The 17,024-nt window shown below is 39.3% G+C and overlaps 1 protein-coding gene across 2 annotated transcripts in view; it reads right to left on the bottom strand.

Annotated features, from left to right (window-relative positions):
* The window catches only part of cdk15.L (cyclin-dependent kinase 15 L homeolog), a 72,926-nt gene extending 61,316 nt beyond the window's left edge, over positions 1–11,610 (bottom strand). Inside the window, exons 1-3 of one of the 2 annotated variants that reach the window (XM_041575877.1) lie at positions 11,171–11,610; positions 8,372–8,403; positions 196–345 (exon numbers count right to left, since the gene is read on the bottom strand). In XM_041575877.1, coding sequence (XP_041431811.1) covers positions 196–345; positions 8,372–8,403; positions 11,171–11,216 — 228 coding nt within the window. In that variant the 5' untranslated portion in view covers positions 11,217–11,610. Of the gene's footprint in view, positions 1–195; positions 346–2,973; positions 3,114–8,371; positions 8,404–11,170 lie in introns of those variants that run through there. The other variant, XM_018236173.2, reaches the window with a different exon arrangement.
* Between the last annotated feature and the right edge of the window lie 5,414 nt (positions 11,611–17,024).

Below are 17,024 nucleotides of genomic sequence, written 5' to 3' on the forward strand. Positions count from 1 at the left end.
AATATTATTTTTTGTACATAAATAATATTATTTTTGGTACATAAGAGTAGTATCATAAGCCTTACAGAGATGACAGAATTCAGTTATTTTATGAAACAGTAACATCATTGAAACAGAACATGTGATGGTTAAAAGCCAAAGACGATGCACATTTATAATCAGGGCAAAAGCTGGGCATGCTGGCTTCATACTTACCCACTGCAGAGCCTGCCCCAAATTCTTCCCCTGTAGTGGGTCACTGTTACTCCGAGCCCTTAATGATCGTATTCTTCGAACCTGGACTGTGTGGTACCACTGTGGTGGTAGAGACCTTACAGGACAGGGAACATCACTAAAGTCTGTAAGCTAATGAGAAAAAAAACAAAGGATTAAAGTGTAGGTATGGGATCTATCATCTAGAATAATTGGTACCTGATGGACCTGATAATAGGTCTTTCTGTAATTTGGATCACCATACCTCTCCTGAAAAAAAAACATTACCAAAAGTAAGAATTATTTGTTTAAAATGGATTCAGTGGGATATGGCCTTCCTGTATTTTGGAGCAATAAGAGATCCCATACCTATACTGTAAATCTTGATTTCATGGACTGCAACAAAATTCTAGAAAGAGACATTTGCAGTTTAATAAGAAATTGAAAACCTAAGAAATAACAAGGTATCTGAGATGTTTCATCAAAAAATTTAATATATGTAACCAGGACAGTAAAACTTTTTTTGATTCTAGTGAATTTTGTAAAAACACCTATTTATAAATCAATTGCACTGCAATAGCAGGTGTTACTTGTCAATCACAGAGAAGCCTCCATATACTTTTTTTTCACAAATCAAATAGTTTGCAGGGAGTAGCAGGTGTGGGAATTCACTGAAATGTTAGCCTTAGCAATAACTTGTCAAAGTAGTAAGGCAGCAAAATCCAGGCAATTTAAACAGAAGACAGTCTGTTTTATTCACAACTGAGTTTTTAAGAGAGAAGTGCCTTGTAACAGTGTGCAGCAAAAGTAACAGGAACGTACAGCCTGTTCCACTGGCAGACTGGCTGCACAGGTCCTGCTCTTTACAGCAAAGGTTTAGCCCCTCTTAGTGTAATTAGTCCATATAACAGTATACCACAGCCTTGGTTTTCTTCAGTTATCGGCTTGATAAAGGGCCCGGAGGGATCCGAAACATTGCCCTTTTGTGATGTATATTTTGGCTCAATAAACCACTTTTGATACTACTTCAACAAACAGGTGTGCATCCAGATTTTTTTGCAATTACTCTACTGACCCCAATGCCAGGGAAGGGTCTTCTGGGTAAGCACCCTGCACTTACAACAAGTGTTATTTTTGGGATTGGGTTGAACTCTCCATTATCGTGCATTGGTTTTCTTCAGAATCTTTCAACACCAATCCTCAGCAAGCTCTCACACAGAATTCCTGTTTCCCCTTGGGCAGAGATCCCCTCCTCTAGGTGGTGACTAATCTCTTACAGCACCTGTGCTAGTTGATTTACAGACAGCCTCTATTATGCTGGGTCTCATAGAGCATTCTGGGAGATATGCACCTTCCTTCCCTCTAGTGTTTTTCCAGACACTGAGCCACACAGGCAAGGAACCTTCATATTTTACCTTTCTCTTTAAAATATACTTTGTCATTTTCTTCCTTCATATACAAATTTGTGGTGTACGTGCTTTGGTCTCTTATTATAATGTAGTCACACACTGATTCCAATATGCATATGCAAATGAGGGTACATTACGGATTAAAAATAATTTGTATGACCAAAACTCACATGATCTTAAGGTTTTCTATTCAGTGCACCCAGGCACTTGAATTTGTCCAAATCCAGATTCTGCTGAAAATTCTTGAATTTGGCCAAATCCAGGACTGGGATTTGGTGCATCCATATTCTAATGTGATAAAGAAGGTGAGAATATACAATACCTACCAACACAATGGTAATGAAAAGCTTGTCACCTCCAGGTGCAAAACCAGATTCCTGCCACAACAAACAACAACGAACTACAATAAACCAAAACCATTTGCTACCACATATACTCAAGTCACAGATTGTGAGGCCTATGCACAAATACGTTTGTATGAAAGTACATGATATAGTTGTAATATTTATGAGCCACTTACCCCTCTGCATAAACAGATTTTTAAAGCTACACATATATTTTTTTGCAATATTTGACTATATTAACAGTCTTATTAAAATATGACTACTGTAATGTGTTGTTTAGCAATCTGCTTTTAACAAAGCACCCTTAACTGCTTTGGCAGCATAGAAATGGTTAAAAGTGTGCACAGTCAAAAAATTAAACATCGAGGGAACATTGTCTCCAAATTACCTTGGTGCAGTTAACCATCTGCTTATGAAGAAGCTGGCAAGGGCAGTAAATGAAAGCAGTGCCATTTCTAACTGTTGCTATGGAAAAACAAGAACACAAATGATACCTTCCAACAATAACTGAATATTAACAAAACTACTAAAGAAACAGCAAAGCTGAATAGAAAATGTTCCCCGCAAATTTCACTAGCTGCATTAAAGCAGAAGTGTAAAGGCATGCTACCTGCACCTGTTTTAGATAGAGATGAGCCAAGGATCTTTTGTCCTGTGCCTATATCACCTTACCCATTCTCTTATTCTGCATAAATAACAGTAAGAATAAAAAAGTTACATTGTCCATAACAAAAGCAAATAAGGGAAACTAATAAGAAAACAACGAAAGGCACATGAGGCAGGCAACAATTACTAAAACCGCTGCCCTAGTACTATCCAACATCCAGCTTATTTAGTAAAGATTTTAGACTAAGCCATATACGACCTGCAATTTAACCTGAAGTTATTTTAATCAAAATATACCTTCAACTCCTCTGGAAGCCACAGGTCAGATAAGAGCTTATGAAGTAAAGGACAGGACAGAATTCTCAAGCAGACTACATAAACAAGGTAGAAAAAAGCAGGAGTCATAGCCAATGGTAATTTACCTCCTGTGGAACAAATTCCTCGTGTACAGTATGTATTTCTTGATGCTGCTCCTGGGGCCTTACGTTGGATCGGCAGCATAAGCAGCCAGACACAGCATTAGTACACAGAACATCACCCATCACTTCCTATGCTTTTTATGTATCGCTCTCTCTCATCTTCTTCACCATAAGCCTGTTCATATGACTCACATGACACCCCGAGCTTCCAGCAAACAGCCCCATGACTCAAAATTCCATCACACATTCCCTAGGAGTGTTACACACACTCATTTTCTGCATACATTTTAACATAAGACAAATGACCCATTAAATGCCAGAACAATTTGCAGTATACCGAAAGGCTTGATTCTATTAGCAAATACCACCAATCCCAAATATATTTGTTTATTTCCTGGCATTTTTACAGCACCAACACGGTTATACAAGCTTTACAGATGTTCATCTTCATTCACATCAGACCCTGCCACAGTGAAGCTTACAATTTAAGGCCCCTATCACATTCAAACACACACAGGGTAAATTTTATGAGAAACCAGAAAAAAACCGAGGAAGACATGAGGAGAACATTTAGGGTAAGGGCACACCTGGACATTCCGGGAAATTTAGTCGCCTGGTATCTAAGCGCCTCTTCTTTGGGGCGACTTTCGGGCAACTTCGGAAATCGTCGCCCCAAAGAAGAGGCGATTAGTCGCCGGGCGACTAAATCTCCCCGAATCTCCAGGTGTGACCTTACCGTTAGGGGCAGTTTTACTAAAAGTTGAAGAGGCTAACGCTAGCGACAATTCCCTAGCGTTACCGACCGCAGGGACATCGATGATTTACTAACTGGCGCAGGTGAATTTGCTAGCGAAAGAGACTGGCGCTATCGGTCATTCGCACTCTATCGCCAGGCGACAATTCACTCTGGCAAATGGACGTTACTCCGCAAATTAACTAAAATACGGATTTTACTGAATGTTAACTCTTTCGCCAGAGTTGCCTTCACCAGCTCAAACCAGGCGAAGTGCATTAAAGTAGCTAGCTCTTCCTCAATCTTCTGTCACTTACATTAAAGTCCAAAAAATGCTGGCATCTTTTCCATTTTCAGCCTGATTGTCTGCAAAAGACAATTTTTTGGGTAACCGATTTTTCCCATACATTTGCAAACATATGGAACATTAATTTTACAGTGGGCTCATGTGTAGGGCATTAGAATAACTCTATTGTCTTTATTAGGGTTCCCTGGACATGTGTTTAAAAAGTGTAATTTGTAAGTTTTTGCACCATTTAACATAAAGACGTCCATAAAACTTTAAATTTCCCGCCCAATGCAAATTGACCTGAGCGTAAGATCCGTAACGAAGTTTCGCTAGGCAGAAATGAACGCTAGTGTATCTTCACTATCAAATGCTCGCATTGGCGAAGTAACACTAGCAAAAAGTCACCAGTATTGGCGAAGTGTTGTGCTGGGTGCGAAGTGGATGCTGGTGAATTTTCAACGGTTAGTAAATCTGCCCCATAGACTTCTAGCACACAGTAGTGCTGCAAGGCAAAAGTGGTACCCACTGAGCCACTGTGCTGCCCACAGCAAGGCTTTAAAGTGGTAAACATACGTAAAGGGGATGTAAAGTCAAGAACCTAAAATCCCATTTTTAATTTCTTAAATGAAAAAGAATTCTATCTCCAATATACTTCAAATGAAAAATGTCTACTGTTTTTATAAGAAGAGAGGGCCCTGACCAAAGGGAGGCCCTGGTCACAAATTATTTTTTTTAACTTATAAATGGGCCCTGACCATCAATAACTTTTTATAACTTGTGTGTGTGGGAGGGTTAACTTTTTTTATTGCTGATGTCTGTGTGGTCTTTTAACTGTGGTGTGGGCGCGATCTGGGGTGGGGCTGGGGACCAGGGTGGTGCTGGGGGCCAGGGTGGGCGGGCCCAGGGGGTCCCAAAAGTTTTGTTGTACGGGGCCCGTGATTTCTAATGGCGGCCCTGCTGTATGCAATACAATTCCCCCTTCGTTTTACTTGTTCTGACTGCTGCAGTCCATAGTTGCTCTGCAGGGAAACGCTCATACTTTCAAACAGCAGGGGGGAGCCCCCACCTTACTTCCCAGAACTCGAGCAGCTTTGTTTGTTTCCCTGTAGAGCAGCGTCGACCATGTAGAGATTTGTACCCACAGACACAGTGCAGTCTGCATATTCTGATTATTAATCAGTCTTGCTATATCGGCTTTTGGCAGATATTATTTGACTTGTGCTATTTTGATAATGTATGACAATCCCTAAGATTAACTTCCCAACTGAAGCCCAGACCACACTGAGCATGGTCTTGCAAAGATGTTACAAGATGATGACCCACTGTGGCCAACTTTGAAAGCATAAATGATTTGTGCAGTAAGTTCATGTTTATGTTTAACATACAAAAAAACAGCATTTCTAGCATTATTCTATTTAGACTTTAGTTCCCCTTTAAATGTGCTTTATATACCCTATAAATATGTCCTTATACTGAGAACTTTCATGTCTACAAAAGCACAGTCTCTCTATCTGCCAGGGTTAACATGCTATTAAAATGTTTTTACTGGGAACCAGATTGAGACTAGATATCAGCCACAAACCCCATGTTGCTGTGAATCTAAAAAAAATCATGATAAGCAGATCAAAGCACATATATTGGGTTTAAATGCAACCTGGGGGCCCATTTACTAAGGGTCGAAGTGAATTTTCGAATTCAAAAACGTCGAATTTCGAAGTAATTTTTGTGTACTTCGACCATTGAATAGGCCAAAATTCAATTTGAATTAAAAATACTTCACAAATTCGACCATTCGAAAATCGAAGTACTGTCTCTTTAAAAATCTTCGACTTCGACACTTCGTCTGAGGTGACAAAGTTAACCCTGGCAAAAGAGGTAACGCTCAGTAAAATCCGCACTTGCCGGAGTAACGACCATTCGCCAGTGTGAAAAGTCACCTGGCGATAGAGTGTGAATGAATGCTAACGATGGTCTCTTTCGCTAGTGAATTGGCGATGTCCCCGCGGGTGGCAATGCTAGCGAATTGGCGCTAGCATTACCCACTTCGCTCTTTAGTAAATCTGCCCCAAAGTTTCTCTCTCTCTCGGTTTTACAGGGAAACACAGCAGAAAGTACTGGAATGGCTGCAGTATGTAACTAGCTTGTAGCAGTGTTAACTGGTAAATATGCAATTAATACTGTCTTATCATTTTGATTTTTATTGTGTTGTTTTTATCACTAAATTACATTGCGTACATTGCAAGTAATTCATTCTACCATGTAACACTTTGTTCTTGAACCAAATAAGTATATTTTTTAGTTGTAATATTGGTGTGTAGGCAGCCATCTCAGGTCATCGTTCCTGGTCATGTGCTTTCAGAAAGAGAACCTTGATCTATGAATAGATTACTTGTTCTGTGCAAGCTAGTGGCTGTTTTGTTTGAAATGATGTAAATCATCCAGCCAATACTTGGATACAGAATATGCAATATCGTTGTCCAGCATCCTGATCAGAGATAATATTTACACATTGTAAGCACTGGCAGCAGCAGGGAAACTACAATATTGACATATATTTTTAAACAGCCACTATAGTTTTCTCACTTAAACCAATATGTTTTAGTTCACTTTAAAAAAAAAACATCTAATGCAGTTGTGAAAAAATTAAAAAAGAGAAAAAAGATACACCTTCTTTATGTATATACACCTATGGATGCCTTTGGAGGTATAGCTATATAGTTAACTCGTATAATCATTCACATAAGGGCAATGTGTTTTCAGCTATAAATCAATTGCCCCATATGCTACATTGATTTTCTCTCTTATATTTCCCTGGGCCTGTTTCCATTCATGTTATAACAATATGCTTTGTTCTTTTCAAACAAGGGACTTCAATTGTGGGCTCTGTTACGGACTTGCTTTTCGCTATTCCTCGTAGAATACCTCAATTGCAGTCCTTGTTTTTTTTTCTTAGTAAATTTTGCTTCAGCTGCACAGTCCCTCTAGTTTTCAAGTCACTGATATGTTTGCTAGAAAACACTTAGCATGTAGGCTCCTATCAGCTAATTCAGTGGGTAACCCTGCCATATACTCAGTGTCACCATCCCCTGGGGAATATTGTTCTTTTACATTGTTTATGACACACTTCTATCTTAGAAGTATTACAATTGGAAGGAATGCCATATGGCTTAGAGGGACACTGTGAAAAATCATTCTCTTGGAATACAACATGTACTTTGTACAAAGTATGATTCATTAGTACTGCCTGGCTGAAAAATTACTGCACGTTAGAAATAGCCACGCAGTCTCTGGTGTTGCATGATAATCTGACCACTACAGACTACTGTTTGACTTTACTGTTTATAAAACAACTTTCAAATGTGCTCTTCAATATAGAAAGTATAGTAGCTCCCACATATGTAAATAAAGCTAATAGCTAATCAGGCAGGCCGAGTAATATATATATATATATAATACACAAAGCCATGAATAGCTTGTTAATTATATCCTTATAAACGGTAAGTTCTGATGTCATCAGTTATAAACGGTGAGTTCTGATGTCATTTCTGTCACATGACTCACTGAAATTTGTGTATTATAATAAACAAAGTACCACCAGTTGTAAAATATGAGGATATTAGAAGTTACTTCGGAGTTCCATAACCTGTATAAAAACACTCGGCCTTCGGCCTCGTTTTTTTTAATATGGTCATGAAACTCCTCGGTAACTTTTAATATCCTTATATTTTACAAGAGTGGGTATTTTATTCACTATATATAGTATATACAATAATGCACACTATAGAAATCCAAGAGTTCCATGAACACAAAAAGGTACAATGCCGTTATATATGTCAGGGAACTCTGAGGTGACTCCTAATATTTTAAAATGAGGCATTAATATAAGGCAATACTGAGATACCACATCATTTGTAACAAAATATAGCATGGCAATTATTAAGTGACGTGTGAATCATTTTTGTTGCAAAACTACTTAGGAATTTTCAAAAAGCAATGGCTAGCATTACATGCAATTATTTTTTTATTTCCGTATATCATAAATGATCAGTTTTTTTATTCTATTTCTATATCTTTACAAGATGCTATATTTCGTATTCCGTTTTTCTAAAGAAAGATAATTATCACCATTTTGTAAACTAGTTCCTTTTTTATTATCTCATTTGCTACCCACATATTTTGGGTAAATGCACATTCTTCACAATGCTACATTGCAAGCAAAATATCTACATACATTGGGAGCTTACTCCAGTGCTATATGGACAGGCTTTTGGTCTCCTATCTATGGACTTAACCCCTCAAACACAAGCCACGAAATTAAAGTTAAGACCAACCATTGAACCAATCTGTGTTATTAATTTTGAATAAAGTATGTTCATTACCTCTTCATATCCTGTGTGTTTTTGCTTCAAGCCTAGAATAGAAAAAATGAGCCAATTATTGGAAACTATGTACAGATTCAAATTCATGTAAATGATTGTCATAGTAAAAAAAAAAGGGTGGGGCAGTATTGCATTTTCACATGTCCTTTTTAAATGACTATGCATGTATACATGTACTAATATATTTATATAACCTGTCAAAAGCCAACAAACTGGCTGACCACATTAATAACTGTGCAGTCATAGTTTATATAATGAAAAATTCAGAAATGAAATATGAAATGACAAATCAATGCTCACAAATAACAGACTTAATCTGTCTCATATAAGGCACCTTTACATGTATTCTCCAGGCAGTTGCCATTTTAGTAATTTCGTTGACAAGGAAAAATGGGCCAAATATAATTTGCATTACAAGCACATGCTTATGTGTTATTTACTAAACCTCGAATTTATCTAATCTTTTTATTAAAGTGGACCTGTCATCCAGACACAAAAATCTGTATAATAAAAGTCCTTTTCAAAGTAAACATGAAATCCAATTGATATTTTTTATTAAAGCATTCATAGCTGTTGTAAACTCATTTAAAAATATCAGCTGTCAATCAATACTGTCTGCCCCTCCTCTATGCCATGGGCATAGTGGAGGGGCAGTCAATTACTTTCACTTTCTATTTAGCACTTCCTAGATGTCACTGCTCTCCCCACATTTCCCCATTTAACTGTGTAGCCAGTGCGTGGGGATGGACATCAGATCCCCTATTCTGGGGCACAAACAAGTTTCTGAGATGATGCAAGGCTTGCCTTAATAACACTGTCCACAAAATGGCTCCTGCCTGCTTGCTAAATTTATGAATTCCCAGATTGAAGGAAACAAGATTCAAATAATTTATATAGTGTAATTAAAGTTCATTTTGCTTGAGTAATGTGATAAAATCGGATTTTGAATATTTTTTTTGGGTGACGGGTTGCCTTTAAATCAAGCTTGATCCAACTCTCATCCGTGGTTTTATCTCATTTTTTCAATAAAATAACTCAAAAAAGTCGGGAAAAAACTTGTGCTGCCAGCATGCAAGGCCACAGATGACCAATACTGATATTACAGGAAGTCCCACATGATTAGATATTGAGCAAATAATTCTCTGAGAGTCAAGGCCGTCTGAACATAGGCCGCCAAATTTATCAGCTATCTAGATAGGAGAGGAGTGGCAGCTGGGGCGTTGGACCCCTCAGGTGACACAGTGACTTGCACGTCTTCCTTTAGGATTTGGCTCCCAAGCTCTATTTAAACCTAGGCACTATTTGGAAGAAGTTTGTATGCTCTCCCAATGTCTCCATGGCTGCCCTCAGGGTACTGTAGTGTCAGGGTACTACAGTTTCTGGCTACATTAAAAAAACATACAGGCAGGTTCAAGTGACTCTAGTGACAGTAGTCTGCTGTGAATGTCATAGTAGTAGTAGTAGGGTAGTGTAAACTGGGGCAGGAACTGATGTGAATAATCTCTGTAAAGTGTTGTGTAAATGTGCTGTTGTGTTTAATACACAAACTCTAATGTGCTGTTGTGTTTAATAAACAAACTCTATGGGTACCTGCAACTTCAGGTCACAAAGGATCATCTGCTGATGATGATCTACCAGTTGCTTATCCAGAGCACTTCTCTCACATAATAGGTTCATTATTAAGAAGGACAAAAATCATCATATCATGTATCTAAATATTGTATTTAAAATCTATATCTAATGTATCTAAAGTCTGTTGTTGTCTATACACCAATAAATTTAGTTCTGCATAAATTTACACCTAAGGTACACTCAGTGGGTATCATCTAAAAAAACACCCAAACTTGTAGACTCCATAAAAAGTTACACAGGGTAATTTACTGGGTAATATTGTATCAAATAAATTATTTATTAAAAGGACTATTTAGGCAAACTACGAGAAAAAGCTTATTGAAGGCACGGCACACCTTGGAGTGGATTACTACAATGATACAAAAACAACATATACAAATAAGTGAAATCACTATGAGTTATGAAAATAAAAGAGTTATGGCCAGCATAATGCTACTGTTGATGTACAGATGCGATATGATGCATCCTAGATCTTTGCTGATGGATGTTTATGGACCAACACACAAGCTTATCAGCTAAAGTGTCTTTGGGGACATTAATACAATTTGTCAGTGATTATTTGGACCCCTGACAACTCTATACTAACTGCACAAAAGCTTCACAATTTCCAGTATGTGAGAGTAAAATCCCATATACCACATGGCAGATTTATTACTGAATTACCTACGAGTGGTTAGTTACACAAAGCGTCTGCTAACCGCATTGCTACAATGAATACGTGTAACATGAATTAACTCGTTCCCCTAAATCTACCGCAATATATTGAAACACTCACTCTATTAGGTGTGTAAAGAAGAAACTTGCCAACCCTATCTGCAGTGTCTTTTATTCTTTATGGAGGGATGCTTTTCTTGATGTGAATGGTTCACCCTGGCAGTTTAACCTCATTGTCTGTAGGAGGGACTAAACATAAAGGTTAGGGAATTTAAAATGCACTAATTCCACTAGCTACTAAATTACTTGAGGTTCACAAGGTTTTAAAAGGAAGGATCAATTCAGGGCTCTTATAAATCAAATAAAGACCACGCAGAATTATTTTTTTTTATAATCAGTAAACATTTAGTATTAAGGACCTGTATGTAAAACTGCTTAGCATTTGATGACTTGCAAATATCTTGAAAAAGGCTTATCCTACCTTTGCTTAAATGGGTGGAAATAGGTACTTACCCAGCCGACAGAAGGCCTCTGTAGCAGCCTGCCTTATATTCTGCATGATGGTCACAGCGTGAGAAGAGAGATGAGACAGGGAGACCGAGAGAGATCGAAAGAGAGGCAGGCAGCTATGTTCATCACTGTTCTAGTGCAGCTCTAGAGAAGGCAGGGAAAAGGCTGTGGCAGTGTATTGGCATAGAAGAAAGGAATAAAAAGAGGGAAACGCTGCTCTGTATACTGTATTATGCAGAGCTGGCTGCAGCAGGCTCAGGCACAAAAAGAAGATTACTAAATGGATGCACCCAGTACTCCTGTCATGATTACAAATGCAGTTTAGTTGTTTGGAATGAAGCCAATGTACCAATGAGTAGCATTTTTCTCAATCTTATTAATAAATTCCTGCCCATGCAATTTAGTTTTTTATTACCATATAACATGATATATTAATATATGCAGTAGAATGGATAAAATAGTTAAACCCTTTATATTGAACACCAACTCATTCTGAAGCTGGGGAGAAGGGAGGGGCTTAGTTATATAATATATATATATGTGTGTGTGTGTGTATGATCAATGTTAAACTTATGGCCATCCAGTATATTTTTTTTTATTTAACTGCAAATCTGCCAAGCACATTCTGTGCCTACTTAAAAAATAGTAATACATCACAGTATTGGCTAAATGACAGCTACACTCATTGGTGTGTGGCATAAGGGAAATCCACAGGGGGGTTCACAAGCTGGGGATTTAGACCAACAGTATTTTGCACATACCATGATTTAGAGCAGAACCAGACACTTACCCTAGTAGAAAGTCTAACTGCAAGGCTCACTTCAGAAGTAAGCTGGAGAAAAAGAAAGGGCATTGAAGCAGCTGAATCCAGGATTGATCAATATATAGGCTCTATGCCATATTGATTGCAGCCTCAAAAGATTGAGGCTGCAAGACTTAGTGCTGAACTCCGCGGCGCGTTGATGTCTGATTCATCGCCATGCAATGACACGCATGCGACGTGTCAGATGTGCAGAAGAAAATGAAACTGAACATCACATGCTGCGTCTTCATCAGACAGTCGGATACATGTACAGTAGTTTGTACCTGCGATTTCATGTTCAGTTCCATTATCTTCTGCACATCCGACACGACGCATGCATGTCATCGCATGACGACAAATCGGACATCATTGTGCAGTCGATTTCAGCCCTAAAAACCTTATTAACAAACATATTTACCCATGTGTGTTTAATAACATGCAGCAAACAAGTAGTCAGAACAACGATTCTCAATTCCTTGCAGAGGCAGTGAACGTTCTTCAATGGCCACTTTCCATTGGCATCACAGTTGGGTAAGTATTATAAACAGCACCACCAAACTTTTCTTCTGCTGAACTGAATGAATTGAATGAATTGTAGAGGTTTAGACCAACAGTGTTTTGCACATACCATGATTTAGAACAGGACCAGACACTTATCCTAATAGAAAGTCTAACTGCTTGGCTCACTTGAGAGGTAAGATGGAGAAAAAGAAGGGGTCTTGAAGCAGCTGAATCCAGGATTAAGAATTGATCAATATATAGGCTCTATGCCATACAGATTACAGCCTCAAAAGATTGAGGCTGCAAGACTGAATGCTGACCTCCACGGTGCATTGATGTCTGATTCATTGCCATGCAATGACACGCATGCGACGTGTCGGATGTGCAGATGAAAATGAAACTGAACGTCACATGCTGTGTCTTCATCAGACAGTCGGATACATGTACAGTAGTTTGTACCTGCGATTTCACGTTCAGTTCCATTATCTTCTGCACATCCGACATCACGCATGCATGTCATCGCATGACGACAAATCGGACATCAATGTGCCGTCGATTTCAGCCCTAAAAACCTTATTAACAAACATATTTACCCATGTGTGTTTTATAACGTGCAGCGAACAAGTAGTCAGAACAAAGATTCTCACTTCCTTGCAGAGGCAGTGCACGTTCTTCAATGGCCACTTTCCATTGGCATCACAGTTGGGTAAGTATTTTGAACAGCACCACCAAACTTTTCTTCTGCTGAATTGAATGAATTGTAGACGTTTAGACCAACAGTATTTTGCACATACCATGATTTAGAACAGGACCAGACACTTACCCTAGTAGAAAGTCTAACCACAAGGATAACTTCAGAAGTAAGCCCGCCGCTTCTGTCCTCTTCGGCGTCGCATGAATGTGCCGTTTTTCGGCTTTGCGCCTCTCGGCTGTTTCTGGCTATATCCGGAAAGTGCCGAACGTGATGTCAACGGTGGTGCGAAATTCAAATATTTAAAGGTCTCTGTGTAATTCTCATTGCCCAACGTAAAGGTCTATTCATTAGTTCCTGGGTGCTATAATTCTAGTTATGTTTGACCCTGCCTGTTCCTGACCAAGTCTTGTCTGCTACCTGTCCTGACCTCTGCCTGTACTTTGACCATTCTTTCGGAACCTGTTTAGTCTCTGAGATTTTGGTGTAATGACCCGGCCTATGACCCCGACTAAGCTCCTGTATTCCTGTTATTGTACTGCGCTGCCTGTTGGTGTTTTGACCCGGCTTGTGACTGTAATTACACTCTTGTCTCCTGTCATTGTACAGTGCTGTCTGTCTGGTGCATTGACCTGGCATATGAACCCCAACTACGCTTCTTCTTCTCCGTTCCTGTATGACGTGAGGTTCCATTGTCTGCCCAGAACTCTCTCCCTGGTCCGCTCATACTAAGACCTGGCAAAACCCAAGTAGCGGAGGGCTCCTCCCGAAGTGAAAGGTGGTTGTTAAAGTGATACTAACTCTAAAAATGTTCTTTTCAAAATATTAATCTACATGAAAAGTTACCTATAGGTCATGAATGCTAAAAATAGCATTCAAAGACAATGTTATGATAGATAATTAAAAGGTTATTTTCTGATGTCAGTATCTCTTTAAAGGCAGAAGGCTGAGCCGTGACCGGAACCTAGGGGTTTGTTCTGGGTTTGGGATTTTGATCGTAACAATTGGATTGTTCCATTGGTAGTGTCCTTGGTTGAGGACTAGGAAGAGACTTGTTTGGAACTATACTGGGTTCGACTTGCCAGTTGGTGTTTCTCACTCTGTGCCCTGGATCTTTAATTCTGGCAAAATGGACAAACAACTGGTCTGCTTGAGTTTTTTCTGAGGCAGTAAGGTACTCTTGCTCTCTGTTGCTTGTGTGATAATTTTGTCTAATTCTGCAGTAAACAACTGCTTACCTAAAAAGTGTATACTAACCAACAATCTTTTGAAGATTTTTTTTAAAATCTTTTTGCAGCCATAAACCTATATGGGGTTACCAAACACAGCCCACCTCCCAGTCATGTATTCCAATAATTGTAGAGAAGAAGCATACAGCACATTTTCCAATAAAAACTCTTATTCCAAAAACATGACAAAGACCCTGGATCACAGTGACGTTTCAGGCCACTCCTGGCCATTTTAAAGCTAAATGTTGAGTCTCATGAGACTGCAATGGGCCAGCAAGAAAATGGGACATTTAGGAACTGTCTGGGACCACTAGCTTGGGGCCAAAAATCAGCGCAGTCCTGGCAAAAGTGGGCTACTTGGCAGGTATGCAATTGCTTAAGTAGTGTGGGGCCTATAAATTTGCTGCTGTTAGGCCTTTGTTTAACAATGTCACTTCACAAGAAATCTTGTTTCTTGTGCAGTGACATTTTCTGAGGTGAATACGGTACCCCCAAGGCCAGATTATAAGGATATGTATCGTATTAAAGAGATACTGACACCTTGAAATCTATCAAAACATTGTCTTTGCATGCTATTTATAACTGTTCCATAAGATTATTTGCTCAGTGCTTCTACACTACCTATCTGATCCCCCAAATTCAGGCCTGGATTTGTGGAAAGGCCACAAAGGCCCAGGCATAGGGTGGCAGAATTTTAGGGGGACGGCATGCCGCCCAACATTGGTTCGGAAGCACTGGGGATTCACAAGAGATATAATTGTTTTTAAAATTTCCTGTACACCAATCCCCAGTACTCCGGACCCAATGAAAGTTTTCATGTGAAAGTTTTCACATGTGCACAAAGGGGCCTAGAGGGTCTGCTATGTAAATCCGGCCCTGCCCATATTCCTCGATCAGGGGCTGCCATATTTGTGTAGCAGTTGTCCATTAGCATTATAAACTGTAATTGACAGGTTGAAAAGGGACAGTTAGGTTGGCAAAATAGTCAGGCATAAATAATTCAAGTAACAATTACTTAGAAAAACAGGCCTAGCAGAGAAAAATTATCAACATGACCTATTGGTAATTTTAAGGGGCATATTTATCATGCTGTGTAAAACACTGGAGAAAAACATCCCTGGTGATATTGCCCATAGCAACCAACCAGATATTTGCTTTTGTTTTCTAACTTGAAGTTGACTGTTGAAATCTAATTGCTGATTGGTCGCTATGAGCAACCAGTGATGTTTTTCTCCAGTGTTTTACACAGCATGATAAATGGGCCCCTTAATGTACATGAATGATTTGAAGTTTTTATAGTGTCAGTATTACTATAATGCACCTCCACTGGCAGCTAAATCCCCTAAAGCCAACTCTCCATTACATAAGACATACTTCCCAACATTTTGGAAGTAAAAAGAGGGACAAAAAAATTTTTCCTTCACGTAGCGCAGCAATTTTTTTGACCACACCCCTTTCTGTGGCCACACCCCCTAATTACCATGTTTATTTTACAAAATTTGGCAGGTTATGAAAGTTTGAAAATATTTCTCCTTATCCAAACTGTGTTTTTGTGTTTCAAAATTGTTACAAAGTATCTTATTTGCACCTGTTAGCTGTTCTGGTCTCTCTGCTAAAAGCCAATTAAGTGAGAAACGTTGTTTCTTTTTCTGGCTGTTCAGTGCATAGAAAAGAGGGACTTTCCAGTACAAATGAGGGACTGCGGGTTGAGCTGTCAAAAGAGGGACTGTCCCTCCGAAAAAGGGACAGTTGTGAGGTATGCATAAGATTCTTTAATTTCACCTGGCCAGGGCTGGGCCCAGCCAACAGTGTCCTAAGCACCCCCGTCGGCTACTCTTGCCCAATCCTCTCCTCCCATCCGTGCGTGAGCGTGTCCGCAATAATAGAAGGGAGGGCAATGAAGGGGAGGGACAGGGGAGGGAGGAATGGTAGGGGTGAGTGACAGAGAGAGGGAGGGGAGAGTGATAGAGGGGAGAAGGGAGGTGACAGCAGCATTGGAGGGAACCTGGACTGGGGTAGGCAGAAGATCTTTGAAAAGGTACCTGCCCAGCACCCCCACATCTTTGCACTCTAGTTCCGGCCATGCTGTTGCCAACCAGAAAAAAATTAGTTTTGATACCTATTCGATTCTCCTAAATTAGCCCATTTTTTAATCCTAAATTGTGAGAAATATTGTCCTTGTCTTCACATAAAACACTGGACCAGAATTCAAAATAACTGAAAGCTTGTTTATGGATAATCCCGGGTCTAACTCCTGTGTGAAACGGGGGAAACTCCAGCACTGGTCTTCGCAGACATTTTTGCTGCAGAACTGTCTGGGAACTGGAACACATCAGAGTTAGGAGCTGAGGAAAGAAAGAGTGAAAGATTACTTTTGCTTCATTTCACCCATTGTGTTCTCCAAAAGTAGCCCTTGTTCTGCCCCTTCTTTGCACAACAATACTGGGACCCTCAAAGCACAAAAACACAAAAGGAATAACATCATTTAACCTGGCTCTGTAAAAAATCTTTTCTTTTTGTTCAAATTGGGAGAAGGGACTCATGGAACTGTTAGCAACCACGAAAACTTATTTTTTTCCAGTTCCCTACCACAATTCGGAGCTGTGAGCAGAATTATTTTTGTTTTCTACATTA

Source organism: Xenopus laevis, chromosome 9_10L (assembly GCF_017654675.1).
Source record: "Xenopus laevis strain J_2021 chromosome 9_10L, Xenopus_laevis_v10.1, whole genome shotgun sequence".
Classification (NCBI taxonomy): domain Eukaryota; kingdom Metazoa; phylum Chordata; class Amphibia; order Anura; family Pipidae; genus Xenopus; species Xenopus laevis.